Raw genomic sequence first — 22,094 nt, forward strand, 5'->3', positions numbered from 1 at the left:
CTCTGTGTTGTCTCCAATATTATATGTTATTCAAGGAATGGAAAAATGCCATCCATCATAAGTGAGTAGAATAAGTATCCTCTCAAAAAGAGGTTATAATATAGAGAGGAGACTAGACCTAGCACAGGGTGTGTGACTGTGCCTCTGCAGAGCTAGGTGATTTGGAAGCAGTCATGAGATTTCTCTGAAAGCCCAGTTTTATCTCATTTGAAATTGAAAATCCCTACAGGTCTGTCTCATTCAAACCCAGGGAAATGAGATATTTTTTTCTGTTAAAAAAGTATTTGTAAAAAACAAACAAAAACCGTATTTGTTCCTTTTTTTATATTCTCATAATATCGAGCTGTGATGTCTTCTAAATACCTCCCATGTTTAAAATATGTTTTTGGCTTCTTGGATATGTTGAAAAATAACTCCTCTCACGCCCCCATGTGTCAGATATCACTTCTAGAAAGTGCATGGCTTCCTGTCTCTTGGTGTCCTCTCATTTTCTCCGATTATTTCTATTTCTTTCCATTTTTCATCTCCTAAAGTTTGTTCCTTTGGCTCCTCTACACTAGGCTGCATCGACAACACCGACCATCACCTCTATAAAACAGGAGAGATAAAATAGGGATGTTTGATGTCCCCTTAGCCAGTGAAGCCTGTGAACTTTATAAACATGGTTAATGAAGGTTCCAGTGAACTCTTCAGGGGGCCATTACTAATTGTTGCTATGGTACAGATTAAGAGGTAGATAGAAATATAAATAAATGTGTAAATTAAAGAACTATGCTTCTGTCTTCTAGAAGGGGGTTATGAATGACCTTCTGGACATGTGTTTTTATCCCACTAGTGCCATCTCCCGTGGAAGACATTGGCATATCCTCCAATCCTAACTCTCTCCTAATTTCCTGGTCTCCTGGTTCTGGGAATGTGGATCAATACAGACTGGTGCTGATGGATAAAGGGACCATAGTTCAAGACAGTAATGTGGACAAGAATAAGACTTCTTCTTTTTTTCATGGATTGACCCCTGGCCGCCTCTACAACCTCACTATTGTCACCATGGCCTCGGGACTACAAAGCTACAGGTGGCAACCAGTGAGGACAGGTAAGTTCCTCCCCTGTACTAAACAAGAGCAAAGCTCAAACTGAGTTTAAATCGGGTTTGTTACTTAGGTAACGATAACGAAGGACAAGTTGAAATTCCTATGAATTTTAGAAAGATTTTAACATATATCCACTTTCATGAAGAAAAAGGATTCTCTTTTATTCTAAAGTTGAATCTAGCCCTTGGCAATATTTTGAAGCAAAGGTAGTGGCTGATATGGTTCAAACATTTTTCATTTAATACATGCCTAAGGCCTCCTTCTTCCGGTTCTTAAGGAGGCATCTTCTACCTTTGTGACCACCCACAGTGAGATGGGAGTGCTTTTCCTAGTGCTCTGTAGAGACACACCCTGGGATGACACTCCAAAACCCTTTACCCAAGAAAACGTGACATGGAACCCAGTCTCACAGCCCAATCTAAACTGAACAAACCAATTGGTGCTGCTTATTAATGAATTGTTCATTTCTAGATTCATCTATCCGATATCTACTGAGTGTTAGGTATATGCCAAGCACTGCACGTTAGTACCATTCAAGATAGACAATGTCAGTCAGAGCCCTCGTGGAACTTATATTCAAATGCTCCTAACTGTGTATAATGTGTTGATAAACCTCATCTCTTTGTGAATTTTAAAGTAAGCTGTAGAACAGGTAGCACCTGTGAAATTGTTCCAGCGGGGAGAGTACCCGGAGCTATAGGAAGCTGAGGAGGAGGAGGGTGAAGACTCCCACGAGTTTTATAGCACACTTTGAAAACGTGTAGGTGTTCCTAAGAAAGATGCACAAGATGCCTTAATACATCCAGACACACACCTGCAATCCCGGCACTCAGCAAACTGAGGCAGGAGGACCACAAACCTGAGGACAGCCTTGATTGTACAGCAAGTTCCAGTCCATCCTGGATGGGAGAGAGGGAGGGAGGGAGGGAGGGATGGAGGGAGGGAAGGAGGGAGGGAGGGAGGGAGAGAGAGACAGACAGACAGACAGACAGACAGACAGACAGAAACAGAGACAGATAGACAGGCAGGCAGAGACAGACAGACAGGCAGAGACAAAGAGCAAGGAGAGACAGAGACACAGAGGCACAGAGAGAGGTAAAGAAAGACAGAGACAAAGAGACAAACACAAAGACAGAAACAAAGACGCAGAGACAGAGAGACAGAGACCATGAGAGAGAGAACAAACCGCCCCCTGGGCATCCTGCCCTACAACCACTGTTCCAGTGAACCTATGTTCACCTGTATCGTGCCATTAGGCATAGTTACAGCATGCGTAATCGGTAGGAAAAAATATTCATCAAAGCTTATCTCTTGTCATGAGATTTCCTTTGATGAAAGAGGAACACAGCTCTTTAACTTTATCACGACTTAATATAAAAAGTATTTTAGTGGGTTGGAGGCGGGCTCGGCTGTTAGGAGTGCCTGCTGCTCTTCCAGGGTTTAGCTTCTAGCACCATCATTGGTCAGCTCACAGCTGCCTGCAACTCCAGCTCTCTGGAGCCAATCAATGCCCTCTTCTGGCATCTAGGTGCCCTTGTCCGCGCACGATCTCACACACACACACACACACACACACACACACACACACACACACACACACACACTCCTCTTAAAAAGTATTTTAGCACACAAATTTGCACAACAAATCAACCTATTCACTGTGTACCTGATACTATTAAGTATATAAACACACAAAAGCACTCACAGAGAACTCCAGCTCTCTGGAGCCAATGCCCTCTTCTGGCATTTAGGTGCCCTCGCCCACACACAATCACACACACACACACACACACACACACACACACACACACACACCTCTTAAAAAGTATTTTAGCACACAAATTTGCACAACAAATCAACCTATTCACTGTGTACCTGATACTATTAAGTATATAAACACACAAAAGCACTCAGAGAGAAATTAAGTAGATGTCAGGCCGCATTGTAAACTCTATCTAAAGAATCCCAGAGCTGCAAAGGACTGCAGAAATGTTTCTAACCAAGCTGTATTTGCTAGGAAGCAGCTAGGCAGAGTGAGACCAGCAGAGAGTTGCCCAGTGTTCTGGGGGCCGCTTGGCAAGTCCATGCAGTATCCAGGCTCCTGACTCCAACGTGCTCTTGTCACAGTGCAGTTGTCCTTGGATTTCCAGTATCATTTTGCCTCCCAAGAGATTTGCTCCTGATCCAAGAGTATTCCCATAGCCATCAAAGTTCAGGTGAAAATGCAGCCATAGAAAGGACAAGCTGGGAGGAGTAAAACCTCTTCTCTGTTCTTTGCTAATTAGCGCCTATGGAAGTCTCAGACCTGAAGGTGACACATGATGGCAGTTCGACCTCTCTAAAAGTCAAGTGGCAAAAACCTCTTGGAGATGTGGACGCCTACAACATTACCCTGTCTCACCAAGGGGCCATCAAGGAATCCAAAACATTAGCGCCTCGCGTCAGTGAAATTCAATTTAAAGACTTAGTTCCTGGACGGCTTTACCAAGTTACCATCAGCTGTGTTTCTGGTGAACTCTCTGCTCAGAAGACAGCAATGGGCAGGACAGGTGAGCCTGCCTCCGGAATGTTCTTTGGCTGCCTCAATCATTCTCAGATATAGCTCAGAACGGGACAGCAGACTGTAGAAAGGAGCTTGGCTTCCTACCCGAGATGTCAGGCTTTTTTGACCAAGAATGCTCGAGGAACAGAACCCACACACAGAGCAAACAGAAATTTAGTTGCCACCCTTGGGTGCAACTTGGGTCCCTGTCTGATCTGCATGTTGTCCCTGCTCTCTGCTTTCTCATGCCACATAACCTAAGTATCATAAATATACTATCATCATCGATGTCAGAGCGCCTATCTGGTTCATTCTTACAATAAGGCCAAGTTAGCACTTAACCATATTTCTCATAAATAATTTTGTTCACTTATCTTCTTGAACATTTATCTCATTCCTTCTTTGAATGAATTACTACATTATGAACCTGAGGCATCATTAAGATGGCTGTGGTGTACTACTTTTTTTTTTTTTTTTTTTTTTTTTTTGCGTACTACTTCTTTTAAGACAAGGTTCTGCACTGTACACCTTGTGGGCAAACCTGCCTCATGGCTTGATTTTGCATTTCCCTAAGTGAAAATATGATCTTTCAGGAGCTATTTAGTAGTTCAATAAAGGGTTATTTGCTGGCCCTTGCTTAACAGTTGTTACACTTTAACCAAAGATGTAAAACACACACACAGAGAATAGTACCCTTTAGAAATGCTAATGGCATTAATAATTTCATGTGTCAGGTTCTGTGAAAACACTTTATACCTATTTTGTTTGTTTGTGCAAGAAAACCGTAAGCTAAGAGCTACACTGTTAGTCCAGACACTGTACAGATAAACTGGGATGGTTAAATACTTTGTCCATGGTCATCTGGCCGGAAAGCACTGGAGTCGGAACTGAAAGCAAGTGGTTCAATTTGAGTCCAGTCTCACTGCCGTTAGGGCACTCAAGGGAAAGCTGCATGGTCAAGAGGGACCAAGAGCAACACTCTTCTTCAGAAGATCAGTAGAAGGCTAGTGGAAATGGCCTTGCAGTAGAACCCAGATGAGTAAACCTCCTGCAAATAAAAGAGACAAAAAGATATGTCTGCGAGAGAATGAACCGTAGGGGCAAAGTCTCAGAGTGGGGAGCGCTCAAATTGAAATTTTTAAAAAATTAAATAAAGTGAGAAAGAGAATGCTTCATGGGCACAAGATACAGTATCTTTTCCTAAAAGATGTCACATTTGTCAGTGTCACCACGGTGAGACACATTTGTCAGTACGATCTCCTGGCATACTGGCTGACAAGCGCTGGAAAACAGCAACCGCATCCCGTGACCACAAACAACAATGCTGCCAGAAAGTGCATCACTGTCTTTGCTATTGAAATGACTTTTTCACATCCATTTCTTGGATGTCTAATGTCTTCAAAACGCAAAGATGTGTGCTCACCTCAGTACGCTTATGGGATGTTCTTGTTTAGTTCCAGAAAAGGTGAGGAATCTGGTTTCGTACAACAAGATCTGGATAAAGTCCTTCGCAGTGAACTGGACGCCCCCTGCTGGAGACTGGGAGCACTGTCGTATCCTACTCTTCAATGGCTCCTTGGTGCTGCTCAACACCACAGTGGAAAAGGAAGACACACACTATGTCATGGATGGCGTGGAGCTCATACCAGGAAGACAGTACGAGGTAGAAGTCGTTGTGGAGAGCGGAAATCTGAGAAATCCCGAGCGCTGCCGAGGCAGGACAGGTAAGCAAACATGAACGGTTCATGATTGGCAGAACTTAATTCATTCCCTGTCTCGCATAACCACAGATAAAAGTTTTATTTCTGGACTCCCTAAAGATGAGATTTTATGAGGCTAACAGAGTTTCAAACACTTAATTTTTGTCGATTTTGAACATCAAACCTCCTTACCACTGGTAACTCAATTGCTTCATGAAAGAAAAGATTTATTTTTGTGTCGGGTGGTGGTGGCACATGCCTTTAACCCCAAGACTCAGAAGGCAGAGGCAGGCAGACTCTTGAGTTTGAGAGCATCTTGGTCTACAGAGCAAGGTCTAGGACAGCCAGGGCTACACAGAGAAACCCTGCCTCGATAAATCAAATATATATAATTTTTAAACTGTGTTGAAGGCGGGGAAGGAGCACGAGCGTCTGAGTCCAGTGGAGGCAGAGAATGCCATGGGCCTGGCATTACAGGCACTTTGTGAACCCTGGGACTGCACCAGAGCAGCAAGCACTCCTAAGCACTGACACCTCCCTCCAGCCCCAAGAAAAGACATTTTAAATGTCAAAACAACAGGAAAGATACAATCTGATAATCAAGACCAATCTCCCAAAAAGTGTCAGCAACCAAGTTACCGTTGCCTTGACCTAATATTGACTAATCTGGGAATTTCAGGTACCGGGGTAGGGGTGACTGATGTGGAGAGGGGACAAGTTTAGATGACAGGAAAGGGCTGGTTAGGGTACGTGGGTCTTGATAATTTTGTCGTCGCCATTATATTGCAATTTCTTTGGCAAATCATAAACGCCCTGAACTTGTTTTCTCAAACGTCGAGTATGACAGTCAACCAAGTGCAGCATTTCTATGAAGATCCTTGGGAAGCAGACTATCCTGTACTTAGAGGGAAGCCTATCTCCCGTAGTCTCACCTGATAAATGACTACACTGATCCAATGTTTGTATGAGAATGTCAAATAGGACGGCAATGATAGCTCCTTAACTCGCCTCCTGTATCTTTCAGTGATCATTTTTTTTTTCTGTCTTCCAAATATTAATGTCTGGGTGATGATCAGAGACCTTAATCCAAAACACTCTGGCTACACACAGTACAGGTGTCCCTCTGGCTACACACAGTACAGGTGTCCCTCTGGCTACACACAGTACAGGTGTCCCTCTGGCTACACACAGTACAGGTGTCCCTCTGGCTACACACAGTACAGGTGTCCCTCTGGCTACACACAGTACAGGTGTCCCTCTGGCTACACACAGTACAGGTGTCCCTCTGGCTACACACAGTACAGGTGTCCCTCTGGCTACACACAGTACAGGTGTCCCTCTGGCTACACACAGTACAGGTGTCCCCCTCATCACCCCCAATATTTTACCAGTGACTTCAAGCAATCTGGAAACGTAAGATGAGTAAAGGGTCCAGCCCACCCGATTGGCACAATTCTCCCCTGACTTTGATTTTTTACTTATTTCATGATAAACTTGCTTTCAGGTTATAATATTTTTTTTTCTTCAGTTTCTTCAGTGCAACCTCATTTTCTCGTTTAAAAACAATTTGTTCCTTCCCGACAAGGTTCGTGTCCATGCTGCTGGAGGCCTCGGAACTCTGGTTCTCAGCACTGCGTATGTAGCAAGGCATCCTGGGTGCTTTGCTGACCTAAGGGGCTACAGCAAAACCCGTAACTGTCCCTCACCCTGCCTTTTAAAGCAAGAGCAGCAAAGCAATTGGACACTTTTTTGCGGCCACTGACCCCATGTCCAGACCCACTGTTTTGCCTGGACTTCACATACTTGCACAGCTACAAGAGCTCACACGGCTTCTTTTAAATGATATATTTCAATACTTGGTGATACTTTTCAGGAACACATGGCCTTGGTGGCCTGGGAGGTTTTGCAGATGTCCTTAGAGCGAATGCAAAAAATAGAACTCCTTGATTTGCATGTTTCTTTCTAGATTTTCTGGCTCACTGGAGCAGCAAACCGTTTTCACAGGTCACCTGGGACATTTTAAAAGCACAATTCCACATGATGAGTAAGGCAGCTTGAGGCAAGCCTTGATACAGATCATCAATGTGCACGTGTGTGTGTGTGTGTGTGTGTGTGTGTGTGTGTGTGTGTGTGTGTTTACATTGATGAAAGATGCAGCGATCCATTGCCATGATTTTATACAACTGACTCTTTTATAATTTGACTCCCTCATTGTTTTTAATATATTTTATTAATTTATTCTTGTTACATCTCAATTGTTATCCCATCCCTTGTATCCTCCCATACCTCCATCCCTCCCATTTTCCCCTTACTCCCTCCCCTATGACTGTGACTGAGGGGGACCTCCTCCCCCTGTATATGCTCATAGGGTATCAAGTCTCTTCTTGGTAACCTGCTGTCCTTCCTCTGAGTGCCACCAGGCCTCCCCATCCAGGAGACGTGGTCAAATATGATTCCCTCATTGTTTTGTGGAACCAATATTTTGCTATTACCAATGTCTTCTAGAAGTATAATGATAACATCTTTTACAGAAATAGAAGAAACCAAAATTCCTTTAAGAGAAGGGCTGCCCTTTCTAAGGTGTGATTGCTTCCCAGGTGCCTTCTCCTTCATGGAACAGCAGAGTCCCCACAGAAATAAATGGAGGGGCACTTGGTCTTTCTAAGCTTTGAGAGTAACAAATGATTCTCGCTACACTCAGATACTCAAGCACAGTCTCTATTCTTTGTGGATCACAGGAGTTTAATTACTTTCAAGTCAATGAATAATTTTCAAAACAAGAAGGGAGGGACTCTTGGGGCGAGAAGGATGGCTGAGAAGCTGAGGGCACACCTGGAGAGCGCAGAACTGGTGGAAGAAAGCAGCTCTCTAAAAACTACTAAGGGCTGTGACTGGCCCAGTGACCTCAAGTCTCACTTGATTCTTCCTCAGTCCCCCAGGCTGTCCTCCAGCTCCGCATCAAGCACACTAATGAAACCTCGCTGGGCATCACGTGGCAGCCCCCTCGAGGTGAATGGGAAGAATACATCATTTCACTGATGGACAGAGAACTCTTGATCATCCACAAATCACTCCCCAAAGACGCCAGAGAGTTCACTTTTATAGACCTGATGCCTGGACGGAACTACAAGGCTACCATCACCACTATGAGTGGAGATTTAAAACAGTCGTCTTCAATAAAAGGAAGAACAGGTAATACTATTCACTACGGTCTATCCACAGAAATTTGCAAATATCCGTTAAGTGCCTGCTGTGCCTACTGTGTGCTTGGTGTGCCATTATGATCCTTTCTATTATATTTTCTATTTTACCGGGTGTCTTTTTTTTGCTTAGGTGCATTTAACTAGCTGAAGTGCATTGCAGAATAACCTTGCCATGAAGTTTTACTTGCAAAAGAGAAACGGGACACTGTTGAGAATAGGGGGTATGGTGGAAAGTATTATTATTAATTATCTAAAAAGCGGGATATTTTGTGTTGATCGTAATATCTAAAGGAAAATGGGGATGTTGATATCATTAGGACAGGGGCAAAATGTTGTGTTCAGTTAGTGAGGGATGTGGGATCTATACCACAGTAAGAAAATTGGTTTTAGAAAGAAGAATGGATAATTTAATATCAGTGCCACCCAGGAAAGAAAATACGTGAGTGCTTATGCCAGCAGGTGCATAGATGCGATGCTGAGCCCTGTTCTTAGAGTTGCTGCCAGTTTTTTTGTTTTCAGTGACATGAGAAGCATGTCCTCATAAGACTGGTGTTCACAGCGCATCTGCTCTGGGCAGCCTTTACTTCCTCCTTCCTCAGCGTCTCATTTTTAATATGTATGGGTGATTGCCCGCATGTATGCATGTGTTCTACTACGTGTGTGCCTGGTGACCACAGAGGCCAGCAAAGACTGTCCTGTCCCCAGGAACTGAAGTCACACACAGTTGTGAGCCACCATGTGGACACTAGGAAACAAACCTGGGTCCTCTGAGAGAACAGCAGGTGTTGTTAACCACTGAGCCTTCTCTCCAGCCCTTTTGTTTCTCCTTGTAAATTCAGATTGGTGCCTTTTCTCAGTCCTAGAAATGTTCAGCTATTAACACTGCCGTTTTTTGCCTCTTGCCTCCTTCCCATTCCCCACTTGTAACACAGAGACACGTGTGCTTCACAGCTCTGTGTATTTGCTTCCTGGTCTGTAGTCTGCTGGGGTTTTGTTGTTGTTGTTGTTGTTGTTTTCAGCTGGTTCTTTCAGTTCATTAGTTCTTTCTACAGCTCTATCTAATCCATTAAATTCTGTTGTATTTTTCGCTTTCAAAAGTCTATGTATGTCCTTTTGCTCTTAGGTAAGTGTTTTTCACACACATGCACAAACACATACACACTCATACACACAGTCTTTCTTTGTCTCTCTTTCTCTCTGTCTCTGTCTCTCTCTCTCTCTCTCTCTCTCTCTCTCTCTCTCTCTCTCTCTCTCTCTCTCTCACACACACACACACACACACACACACACACACACACACAGAGGTTGAGCAAGGGTTCTATGCTGAGCTATATCCCAAGCCCTTTAGATATGTTTTAACTGTGCTCTTTTACAACTACATGTAAATTTAAATGTTTGTTTTGCATTCTGCCCACTCATTACTCTGAAATTTGAAATCTGCAGCAGTTAAAGGCTATTGTCTGCTGATTCTTTTTTTTTTTCCTATATGCTCAAGTTGCTTTATTTCTTTAAATGTTTCTCTTTTTTATTCCTTGGAATCTTATTCTATGAGAATTCTTTAAGGCTTTGCCTAAAGATGCTTTTCATAAAGAATTTCCATTTGATTCTTCCATGTACCCAGGACTGCTGTCAACTCACACCTAGTGGAACACAATTAGTCAGTCTGAGGGCTTTGAACACCCACATCTGTGGATTGCAGCTGTCAGCACAATGAAAGCCTCTCAAGGTTACAAATTCTCCGGAAGGCTTGGGATTTAAGCCAGTGGCAGAGACTCTCTCAGTACACATAAAGCCTACAAAAGAAAGAAGGGAAATTGTTCTCTCCTGCAGATGTTCAGAAGGCTCAGAGGTGTGGGGAGGCCGCAGTCCTATGTAGGCTCAGCCATCGGCTTCCTCAGCCTGGGGTGTCCTGCACTTTACATCCCATGCCCAGGATCCTATGTAGGCTCAGCCATCGGCTTCCTCAGCCTGGGGTGTCCTGCACTTTACATCCCATGCCCAGGATCCTATGTAGGCTCAGCCATCAGTCTCCTCAGCCTGGGATGTCCTGCACTTTACCTCCCATGCCAAGGGTCTTGCAGTGCTGTAAAATGGAAACACGCATTCATGTCAGAAGCATATTCCTACGGTGGTGGTTTGCTTTGGTAATCCAATAACCTACCACCTATTACCAGCCTCTGAGAAATTCCTTCCATTCTTGACAATGCATTCTTCCGTTTGTTCTGTTCTGTTTTGTTGTCATCCAATATGCAGGATAGGTTTATTGGGGTGATTTTCTCATGTTAAATCTAGCATACTGCTGGAAACGACATGTCCAGGGCATTGTTTTACACTCCAACACATTTATCGGCCCTTTGCTCATATTGCTGGGTTAGGATGGAAGTCTAATACAGTATTTGTTTAACTTGTAAGGAGCTGACGGTCTCTTTTTGTACAGCAATTAGAACATTCATTTTCTTACGTCTTGAGATGGGGTTCTCACTACGGTGCTTAGGCTAGCCTCAGACTCCTGGGATCAAGTGACCAACCCTTCTGTCTCTGTCTCAGCTGCCCAGTTAGGTAGCTGGGACCATAGGCATTTGCCACCACACCCTGATAGATTACACATTTTCATCCCAGTAGATGTCTTGTGGACTCTCATGTCTAATGGCTGGGGAATCCTTCCCGTACCTTTTCACTGTCATACGTATGCGCATGTGTGAGCTCCTGTGTGGTATACGCATGTGTGAGCTCCTGTGTGGTGTACGCATGTGTGAGCTCCTGTGTGGCGTACACATGTGTGAGCTCCTGTGTGGTGTACGCATGTGTGAGCTCCTGTGTGGCGTACACATGTGTGAGCTCCTGTGTGGTGTACGCATGTGTGAGCTCCTGTGTGGCGTACACATGTGTGAGCTCCTGTGTGGTGTACGCATGTGTGAGCTCCTGTGTGGTGTACGCATGTGTGAGCTCCCGTGGAAGCAGGCACACCTGCCCACATGAGTGACTGTGTGGAATCCAGAGGACAGTGCTAGGATCCCACGTTTTGTACACTAGTTTTCCATTCTTTTTAAGTTTTAAATTGTGTTTGTGAGTTTGTGGGCATACACATGCCACAGCACAAGTAAGGGCATCATTGATGGAAGCCAGGGCTCTCTCCTTCTCCCACGTGAGTCCCAGGGAGGAAGCACCGTTCATCAGCCTTGGCAGCAGATGGGTTAAGCTGCTGAGCTGCCACAGCCTCACCAGCCCATATCTGATCCAGGGTCGCTCAGTGAGTGGAAGCTCACGGCTTCAGCCACACTGGCTGGCCAGAGAGCTCTCAGCATCCTCCCCTCGCAGCCTCCAGCTGAGGTTACAGCCATGCAGCTCCTCTTCTGAGTCCTGGGATGTGGTTCAGGTCCTCAGGCTTGCCCAGCAGGCGTGCGTCACCCGCTGAGCCATCTCCCCAGCTCAACAAACAAGCTTTGAGACTTGCTTCTTGCACACGACTTAGAAACGCGTGTTGAAAGTGTTTTCTTCTGGCGTGTAGCTCATTCTTCACTTTAATTATTGTATCCAGCGTGTTTCCGTGAGTAGCAGTACTTCGCAGACTTGCTAATGTCTTTCCACAGATGATGCTTTGCAAGTGATCACATTTGAGAGCTGCCTAACACAGGGCCACAGACACTCTTCCCTGGAAGACTTATAGCTTTAGCCTTCTGAAGATCTGCAAACCATTTTTGTATTAAACTTTAATTAGTTCATATTTAATATTTACAGGTTAATACAATAACATTTACTATCAATATGGGTCAAAGTTTTCTTTGTTGCATATGGAGATCTAATAATTCCAGAGGTATTTGTTGAAAATCTTATCCTTTCCTTACTAAATTGTCTTTTAAATCTCCCCCAAAATTAAATACATATGTATATATATCAAGGACAATTTAGTTTTTATATAATGTATATATTATATGCTCCTAATAGAATACCTCTATGGTCTGATAGGAAGAAAGAAAGACAGATAGGTAGATAGATAGATAGATTATATATGTATGTATCCATTAACCCATTTTTGGACTTCAAGTTCTGTTCCATCCATTTATATGTATGTCTGGCCTTCGGCAGGTTTATTCATATTGTCCTAATTGCTATAACTTTCTAGTAAAACTGGCTGATATTTGTCCTTCAGCTTCGTTGTGATTAGTGAGGAAGTGTTTTATTTGTTTGTTTGTTTTGTTTTGTTTTGTTTTAACTATTCTGGTAGTTGTAGTTCCAACTTAAAATCAAATGGTTCTACTGAACTATGCCTAGCAACCCTTTCGGTCGATACCTTCGCGTCTTACTCCTAGAGTTAATGACCCTGCGGAGGAGGCACCAACGCTGTGGTTGCCATAACGCAGGGAGGAAGCCCAAGGAGAACGGAGGGTCAGCTGCAGTGTCTGTGGCCATTAGCTGATGGGTGGCTGGAAGTGGCCATAGCTGATAGTTACAAAAAGGCCACAGACCTAAGGCTGAGAGAGCTCTAGCCTGCCTATCTGGCTGATTATTTATCAAGCTGTGGGGTAAGCTAAAAAGATGCTACTGTGACCTCTGATTTCCTCAATAGTAAAGGAGATACGAAGTCAACTCTATAGACACCTATTACTACTAGATGACATGACCTCTCAAATGCCATGTGCTCTGAAAGGCAGTAGACTTTCACTGATTATTCTAACTGGCAATTCTGCCATTTTATATGTCATATAGCCTATGTTATTATAGGACTTTCATGAATAATAATAATAGCCCATTGGAGGATATACTTATAGAGACGTGACCAACTAGGCCCTAACCGAACACCATCTTGAAGGAGTTTCCCACCGCCACCCTGTAACAGCCACTGGCTCGGGTGGATTACAAGGTCTGTGTTCTTGTAGGATAAGGATGAATAAAGCCACATTAAATAAAAATTCCCTAAAGCACAAGGCTCTGCTATGCAAAGTTCAAAGTCAAAGCCAGCTAATAAGCATCACCCTCTCATCTTAACTGACTTTGATTAAATGAAAGCTGTTATATAAGCCGCTTGTTTAAAGCAGAGAACCTTGTAGAGGGGTAAGTGTCCAGACGCGCCACAAGAATCAGGGTGAAAAGCTCATGGCAAAAAAACCAAAATGCAGGGGTTTTTTTGTTTGTTTTGTTGTTTTGTTTTGTTATTTTGAAGCACTTTAGTATGTCTCTATTTTGACCCCTCATTTTTTTTCTTGTTATTGCTGTTGTTTGTTTTTGTTTGTCCATGCAGAGTTTCTCTGTGTAGCCTTGGCTGTCCTAGACTCACTTTGTAGACCAGGCTGGCCTCGAACTCACAGCGATCTGCCTCCCAAGAACTGGCATTAAAGGCGTATGCGCCACCACCGCCTGACTCATTCTTACACTGCCGTGGAGCCACTAAGCATAAGGTGTTTTGTCTTCCGCCTACCCCTCTTTAGTGCCTGCCCAAGTGACTGACTTGTATGTCACCAACGAAGGCATGACCAGCAGCCTGTTCACTAACTGGACAAAGGCATTAGGAGATGTAGACTTCTACCAAGTTTTACTGATCCACGAAAACGTGGTCATCAAAAACGAGAGTGTTTCGGGCGAGACCAGCAGATACAGCTTCCGCGCTCTGAAATCCGGCAGCCTCTATTCGGTGGTGGTGACCACAGTGAGCGGAGGGATTTCTTCCCGACAGGTGGTGGCAGAAGGACGAACGGGTAAGAAACGCAGGTGGCTGTTTGGAACTTACAGATTCCTCAGCACATGCCTCCAGCGGGAATTTGTTTGTTTGTTTGTTTGTTTGTTTTACATCCTGATCTCAGCTTCCCTTCCCCCCTCTCCTCCGAGTCCCTCCCTCTCACCTCACCTCCCTGTCAAGCTCCCATCCTCCCTTTCTCCTCAGAAGAGGCTCAGAAAAAGGAAGGCCTCCCATGAATAGCAACCTGTCTTGGCATATCAAGTTGTAGTAGGACTGAGTGCATCTTCCCCCTGATATGACTAGGCAAGGCAGCCCAGATATGGGAAAGGGATCCAAAGGTAGACAACAGAGTCAGAGACAGCCCCTGTACCAGTGCCCTGCACCACATGAACACCGAGCTGCACCCGCCTGGAGCTTTTTTTTTTTTTTTCTCGAGACAGGGTCTCTCTGTGTAGCCTTGGCTGTCCTGGACTCACTTTGTAGACCAGGCTGGCCTCGAACTCACAGTGATCTGCCTGCCTCTGCCTCCTGAGTGCAGGGATTAAAGGCATGCACCACCACGCCCGGCTTGCCAGGAGCTTTTTTAACATCCTAAAAACCGGGCTTCTGTTTCCTTCCTAAAAACCAAGTTTCCATGCTACCTTGGAAATGGCTGACGCCTGAGGACTGAACTTTTCTCATATCTCCAGTAACCACATCAAAACTAGAAAAACATTTTAAGTCACGATAGCACCTGGTGTCTGAGCTTAACCTCGTTTGGGGTTGTTCTCCTTAGGAGACGCTATGAAACTGAACCCATGGCTGCTGGTCACTGATGCACGCCAGAGCTCTCATTCTGTGTCACTGTCACTGGTGTCTTGCTCGACGCCATCTTCCTTCTCCTGCGGTAGTCACCGGCACCACGCTTCAGTGTAGTGTAGTTGGGGCTGAAGGCTGAAAAGCTGAGAAGGACTGTGAGTACTCTCAGCATCCGGTGGGTTGCAGCCTGCACTGCTCTGGCTACACGGACCATGTCCTGTCACACAGCTGTGCGGTGAGGGATTTCCTGCTGGGGCAACTCTATTGCTTGGCTCTTCTCCGAGTAGAGATCAGTGACCCAGGCTCCTGCTGCCTGACAGTTCCCTTCCTCCGGCTTCTCATGGCTCTCTCCACTTCTCTGGAGAATAAAGGTAGAGATCAGACATCAAAGATTCTTACACCTAGAAGCAGAGAAAAGAAAAACCAGGCACTGCCATATACACACAATGACTAAGGATTCCAGAAGGTGCTAGATTCATACAGTTTTATAGAGCACATTATAAAATGACTTGATGGCTAAAGCCATAGCGGTGGCCACTAGCATTTCTTCAAATACTTGATATAATGGTCAATATGCAAATAATTTCGAAAAGCCTTCTTATACCTCACATGAGCTTGCACAGAGGTGAAGCGAGCACACAAAAACCTTTCCAGCCTACATAAAATGGTAGGCAGAGAGTGAAATTAAAAGCATCAGACATTTGATCAATCAAATCCTGATCTGAGGAAATTTTCATTCTAGGGAAATGTTGTGCTTGTTTCATCTTAATCAAATGGGTTGCACGTTTGCCAAAACTCCTCCTGATAATCCCATTTTTACTTTCTAAACAGTATATGCACAGCCCATCGACTGTGTGACTTGGATTTTAATTCATAAAATTTAGGGCATATTAGATTAGGAATCTCAGGTTTCACTGAATTGAATCCTGTCTTTTATGTGAGAGGCAGTAACCCCGACAATTATGTGAAAACCGCCAGCTAAAGCTAAATGACCCCCGATGAACACAGCCGTGCAGTCCGTGTACCCTAAGAGTTCAGTCTGCCACTACCAGAGGCAGTCATGTGGGCCGGATGCACATCTCCAACACGTAATGAACTTTTATTCAATACCCCAGCTACTAATTTGTCATTTTGTATTTGTAGCCAGGAAAAACCTTAAGGCATCCATACAAGTTTCTTGGTAAACTTCGTGGCATTGGTCTCTCACTAATACAAGCAAGTGAAAAGTATGGTCACAGAAAGATGGTTTTCCCAGACTAGTTTCTCTGCCCAGTTTCCAGATGTACAGGCTTGCAGGATGCACTTTTAGGCTTCTGGCCACTAGAGGGCAGAAAGTGCTTTACAAAGGGAGAGTTTCACCTCCAGCTGTGTTTTCGATTATTAAGTTCCTTAGGAATTAAAAAACAAAAAACAAAAAAACCCTGATCATATGAAAGCCAAAGGTAATGCAGAGTCTAAGATCTTCAAAAAAGCCATGGAATTTTTCTCCCTTACCATCAAGTCTCTTTAGTTTTTTAATTTATTTATGTTTTACAAGTTTGACTCAAATTGATTCATTTGTACTATTAAAATTTGTGTTCCCTTTCCTACCAAGATCCTCTTGGCTCGTTCACGTAAAATATCTTGGAAAATACTCCCCACACAGAAACTGCATAAATTAGTAGTGGCAGGATGGTTGAGGTACGATGCGTCTTAACGGCCTCCTTGGGATTTTCTCTCATCAGCCTTCTGATGAAAGAGTTTTATCTTCCCAAAGCCACTTGGGGTCCTGGCACCTCAACTTCCTGTATAGTCAACTCAGATCTCCCACTCCACAGTTTTTGTTGGGCACACTGGTCAAACTTCTGACTGTGTTTTCTTTGACGATTTTCCTCCTTGTTTGAACTCACAGTCCCGTCCAGTGTGAGTGGAGTAACAGTCAACAATTCAGGCCGAAACGATTACCTCAGTGTTTCCTGGCTGCCGGCACCTGGAGACGTGGACAGCTATGTGGTGACTCTCTCCCATGATGGCAAGATGGTTCAGTCCCTCATCATTGCCAAAACTGTCAGTGAGTGTTCCTTCAGCTCCCTCACTCCGGGCCGCCTCTACAACGTGACCATAACCACCAGGAGTGGCAATTACGCAAGCCATTCCTCCAGTGAGGAACGCACAGGTAAGGATGGTCAGAGGGCCGCACCACCTATGTGGCTCTGAGCATCAAAGACCTGCAGCGGTCCTGGATAAAAGGCAGCTAGCATTACGAAATTGCTCTGGAGTCTTCCTATTTTAATCGAAGAGACTCAGTATGTGAGCAGATGTTACATTTACAGGAAGACTGCCCTAGTTTTTTGTAGCTAGAATTCGTATTATATTTAAATAGGATAACAAGTAGTTCTGCTTAGGGGGTGCTGGTTGGTTACTGGAACACGGGTGCACATATGTTAACCAATGAATCCTTAACACATTCCTTTCTGTGATAGTCATTATTATTCTCATCTTTACAGATTAATGTATAGAGAATTAATTATTCTGTATATATCAATGCAGGAAATTATTACAGTAGCAGTTTTCTTTAACCAGCTAGTTTCCCAGTAACTGACACAGAGAGACTATGATTTATTATTAAGCTGTAGGCACTATGCTGGGCAGATTCTGGGCTATTCTAATCCAACTAACCTTACAACCCACATAAAAACCAGACACTTACCAATCTGGTGGCTCCTGGGTGGCTTCTGCACCAGTCCTCTGGCTTCGTGGAGCACTTCCCTTGACCTCATGCTCTTGGTCCCTCCATGCAGTCAAGAGCTCCTTCTTTCTTCTCTCCATCCACTGCTCCCTCTCTCTCTCCTTGCTCCGTTGTCTTCCAGGAACTTAAATCCTGCTTCCCTCCCTTCTGCCCAGTCACAGGCTTCAGCATTTTTTAATTAACCAATCAGGGATAATTGGGGAGCATTCCTTACATCATGTAGATACAGGAGATATTTCAGCAGTCACAACAATGCCCACAGCAGGGCAGTAACCAGATCTCAGGGCACTGGAATCAGCATCTGAAAACACAGTGCGTGAGACAGGGACCCTCCTCCAACAGATTAGGAAACCAAATGTTAAGAATGTTAAGTCATTTGCCCAACTGTTTGTTATTGTTGATGAGCAGCCAGGAAGTTTTAGATCTTGGACTTAAACTTAGTGCTGGTTCATTCCAGAGTCTAAAAAAAATATTCTCCATTCTATAACCTTTCCCAAAATATGTGATGGTCAAAACTACTGTTCGTTCTTTGAACAACAAGGTAAAAATGTGACCCTTTGTAGTTCCTAGGCTAGGGAGCAAAACTCTTAGCAGATGAACACCTGGTCTTTGATGTTCTAGAAGAAACTTAAAATAGACAACTACCATTTCCCCATGTATTCGTGCTTTCTGGGGTTGACATCTGCTCAAGTTGATGTCAATACTTTGTCAAGTCTTTCCCACTGGACTCTCGGTTGACTCTTGCACTGGAAAATGTTCTTTCTCCATGATCATCTGAGACAACGATGTCACCCTGTTAGTGAGTTTAGATGTTAGTCCTGAGTAGAGCTTGGTTCATTGCTGGGTGGACGAGTCATCAAGGTTTTCCGCCTGGTCACCCTAGACTCCAGAAACATAGTCACCTTGCAACATAGAAGTTGTGAGCAGTAAACAAGGGTTGGCCATTTCTTTGTATGTTTATCTCTAGTATTTTTAATTATGTGTGTATTTGTGCGAATATGTGCATGTGAATACAGTGCTTGGGAAGTCTAAAAGAAGGTGTCAAATTCCCTGGAGCTGGCCTTGCAGGTGGTTGTGAGGCAGCTGCTGTGGGTGCCGGGAATCAAGCCTATGTCCTCTGTCAGCGCAGGAAGCACTCTTAACTACTTAGCCATCACTGCAGCACCTGGGTCTTGGAGAAGGAAGCACATAGCTTTCTATTGGGTCTCATGGACTTCCTTCCCCCTCTCCCCAGTCAAGAGCTACCTGCTGGTTATGGAATGCTAGCACTGAAATGGTTCCTCTGTCCTCTCATTTGGAGGTAATGAAAATCCCAGAAACAAAGTGTGGCTTTTCCAAGCTGTGGCAGAGTTCAGCCGTTACATCACAGCAGACTCAGACACGCTAATTGGGGACAGAGATTATCGCTTCCATCAAATTACCTAAAGTTTAGTTATACTAATAATTACAATCGTGACTGTGATCTGAAAAGCTGATTTTCACGTCCAGAGTAATCTTGAGTCAGAGCATCATATTGATCAACTCTGAGCCTAAGACTGACTAGAAATTAGGGCTGCGTCTTCTCGCTATGGCTGGCTTCCCATGCTCTCCCTCATTAGCATCCCCTGTCCACGTGACTCCGGTATTGCAAGGCCTTTTGATAAGATTTTCTTCTCCCTAAATGTGAGAAAAGCTATTTTCTACTCAAAGCAGCATCTTGACTCTTTCCCCAGCGTGAACTTGGATTTAGTGCGTGACTGGCAGAGGCCAGGGACTCTAGCTGGAGACTCGTGTCTGAGTTGTTGTCAGACTGATTTGGGGTGACTGCCTTAATGCTCTTTACCCTCCCTAATGCTCCTCTTCCCCCTTTGGTCGAGCAGACCAATGTTTCTAATCCCGAGTCACGTCCTCTCACCGTGCTCTAAAGCCGTTCTCACTAATGGCTTCCTGTTCCACCTGGAGAGCCCTTTATTGACTTAGCATCTCGCCCAGCTACTTCTTCTTCCTGTAGTAATTACTTTGCCTTCAGTAAATTGCCTAGACCACTGACCATTCTTAGTCTGTGCATACAGTGCCGGTTCAGAATCTCTCATCTCTGCAGTGGCTAAATGCTAACAGACTGTAATTGGTTTCAGGTAAAGCCCTGTCTTTGTTCCAGACCCATGATGCACTATGTTCTAATATAAAACTGGTCAGTAAATATAATCCAACAAAAGATATTAAGGCAACCTGTATAAAAGCACCATGGGGGAAAAATACAGTTTAGGTACCAAAATGATGGAATTTCTGGCTGTTTTATGATTTGGGAGAAAGTAGAAGAAAAGGACATGGGCTTGGCATATGCCAGAGCAGACATCCTGTGACGTAAACCAAACTCCTACAGGCCTAGAGGTGTTCAAAAGAGCTAAAAAAGACAGCTAATTGGAGCAGCTGCTTAGTGCTTGGGATCAAGGACAGGCCTCTTTTCAATGATTCTTCTTGAGCATCCGTGTCGGGTCCTAGTCAGATAGAAGCAGACATTGTAGCTGGGGAGATGGCCCAGCCAGTAAAATGATTGCCATGCAGGCAGGAAGACCTAAATCTGCATCCTCAGCACCCATATAAGAGCCTGGCATGGCACCACACATCTGTAACAATGGCACATCTGTAAGGGTGGCATATTATCTGTAACAGGGGCACATCATCTCTAACAGTGGCACATCATCTCTAACAGTGGCACATCATCTGTAACAGTGGCACATCATCTGTAACAGTGGCACATCATCTTTAACAGTGGCACATCATCTGTAACAGTGGCACATCATCTCTAACAGTGGCACATCATCTTTAACAGTGGCACATCATCTGTAACAGTGGCACATCATCTGTAACAGTGGCACATCATCTCTAACAGTGGCACATCATCTGTAACAGTGGCATATCATCTGTAACAGTGGCACATCATCTCTAACAGTGGCACATCATCTGTAACAGTGGCACATCATCTCTAACAGTAGCACATCATCTTTAACAGTGGCACATCATCTGTAACAGTGGCACATCATCTCTAACAGTGGCACATCATCTGTAACAGTGGCACATCATCTCTAACAGTGGCACATCATCTCTAACAGTGGCACATCATCTGTAACAGTGGCATATCATCTGTAACAGTGGCACATCATCTCTAACAGTGGCACATCATCTGTAACAGTGGCACATCATCTCTAACAGTGGCACATCATCTCTAACAGTGGCACATCATCTCTAACAGTGGCACATCATCTGTAGCAGTGGCACTTTATGCTTAGAAGGCAGGGACAAGCAGATAGGAATTCATTGGCTGGCCAGTCAGCCCAGCCAGCTTGACAAAGTCTGGAGTCAGTGAGTGACCCTCTCTCGAAATATAAGGTGGAGAATAACCAAGGAAGATCTCACTCTCTGGCCTCCACTTTTGCTCACAGACACACACAGCATGTGGGAGGTGTATACAGTGCATACACAAGAGAGCTTGTAATTTATTACTGAACCAAAAGTCAGCCCTCAATTGAAATAGATTATCCTTAATATCAGAATTGCTTCATTTTGCAGTGTTCCTAGTCAAATGCATTCTCCTATTCACAGAGAAGGAAAACATCGGGCCATGGAACCGTTTGTTTACACATCTATTGGAAGGAGCCTCGGGTTTACAAAATAACATTAGTCATAACTCTTGCCTCAAAAGAGTGCATATCAATCAACACTTTGGTTTTTTTCTAGGCCTCTAGCTAGTAATTTTTACAAATTTAAAATGGCATGAGAAATTGCTGCCTAAAATAAGACCTAGCTAGGACTCTGTCAGTAATCTGTGCCCCATCACATGGTGTGTGCCTGACTAATCCATCCCACGATAGTCAACGTCTTGACTCACCAAGTTCGTCTCTTCCTTGCATAGCTTTACTTATGTACAATCTGAATGTAATAAGGCTTTAAATTTTCAGTTGTTTCAGCAGGAGAAGGCATTTTATGTACATAACATGTATGTAATCTTTCAGAGACTTGAACTTTCAAAGTTACCATTATGTTGCCTAGAGTCACTCACAGTTCATATTTGGATAGTAAAAGCGAGAGACCCAAGTGTTTGTGTTTCAAGCCAATGAGAACTTAATAGTGAGACTGTGCAATGCTTCATCATGTATGCACGACGGTTTGTTCTCTGACCTCTGTGTAAGGGCACGAAGGATGCCCTCTCCCATAGCTGGCTCTGCCCGTTTTCCACTTTGCCAAAGGAACACAGAATATCATTGCACTGTGGTCCTTCATATTAGGCACCAGTCATGTGGTTAATATCCCACCTCCTGAGACATTCGACTAGAAGGCATTCATCAGGTTGGTTTTTTTTTTCCAAAAGATCATCATAA

At 44.1% G+C, this 22,094-nt stretch overlaps 1 protein-coding gene across 2 annotated transcripts in view; it reads left to right on the plus strand.

The window, feature by feature from the left end:
- The window catches only part of PTPRB (protein tyrosine phosphatase receptor type B), a 110,351-nt gene that overhangs the window by 41,301 nt on the left and 46,956 nt on the right, over positions 1-22,094 (plus strand). For both annotated transcript variants that reach the window (XM_084794132.1, XM_084794133.1), the window contains 6 exons: positions 836-1,093; positions 3,377-3,640; positions 5,088-5,357; positions 8,265-8,525; positions 13,963-14,229; positions 16,900-17,163. In XM_084794132.1, coding sequence (XP_084650258.1) covers positions 836-1,093; positions 3,377-3,640; positions 5,088-5,357; positions 8,265-8,525; positions 13,963-14,229; positions 16,900-17,163 — 1,584 coding nt within the window. The remainder of the gene's footprint in view (positions 1-835; positions 1,094-3,376; positions 3,641-5,087; positions 5,358-8,264; positions 8,526-13,962; positions 14,230-16,899; positions 17,164-22,094) is intronic.

Source organism: Acomys minous (assembly GCF_964271855.1).
Source record: "Acomys minous genome assembly, chromosome: 9".
NCBI lineage: Eukaryota > Metazoa > Chordata > Mammalia > Rodentia > Muridae > Acomys > Acomys minous.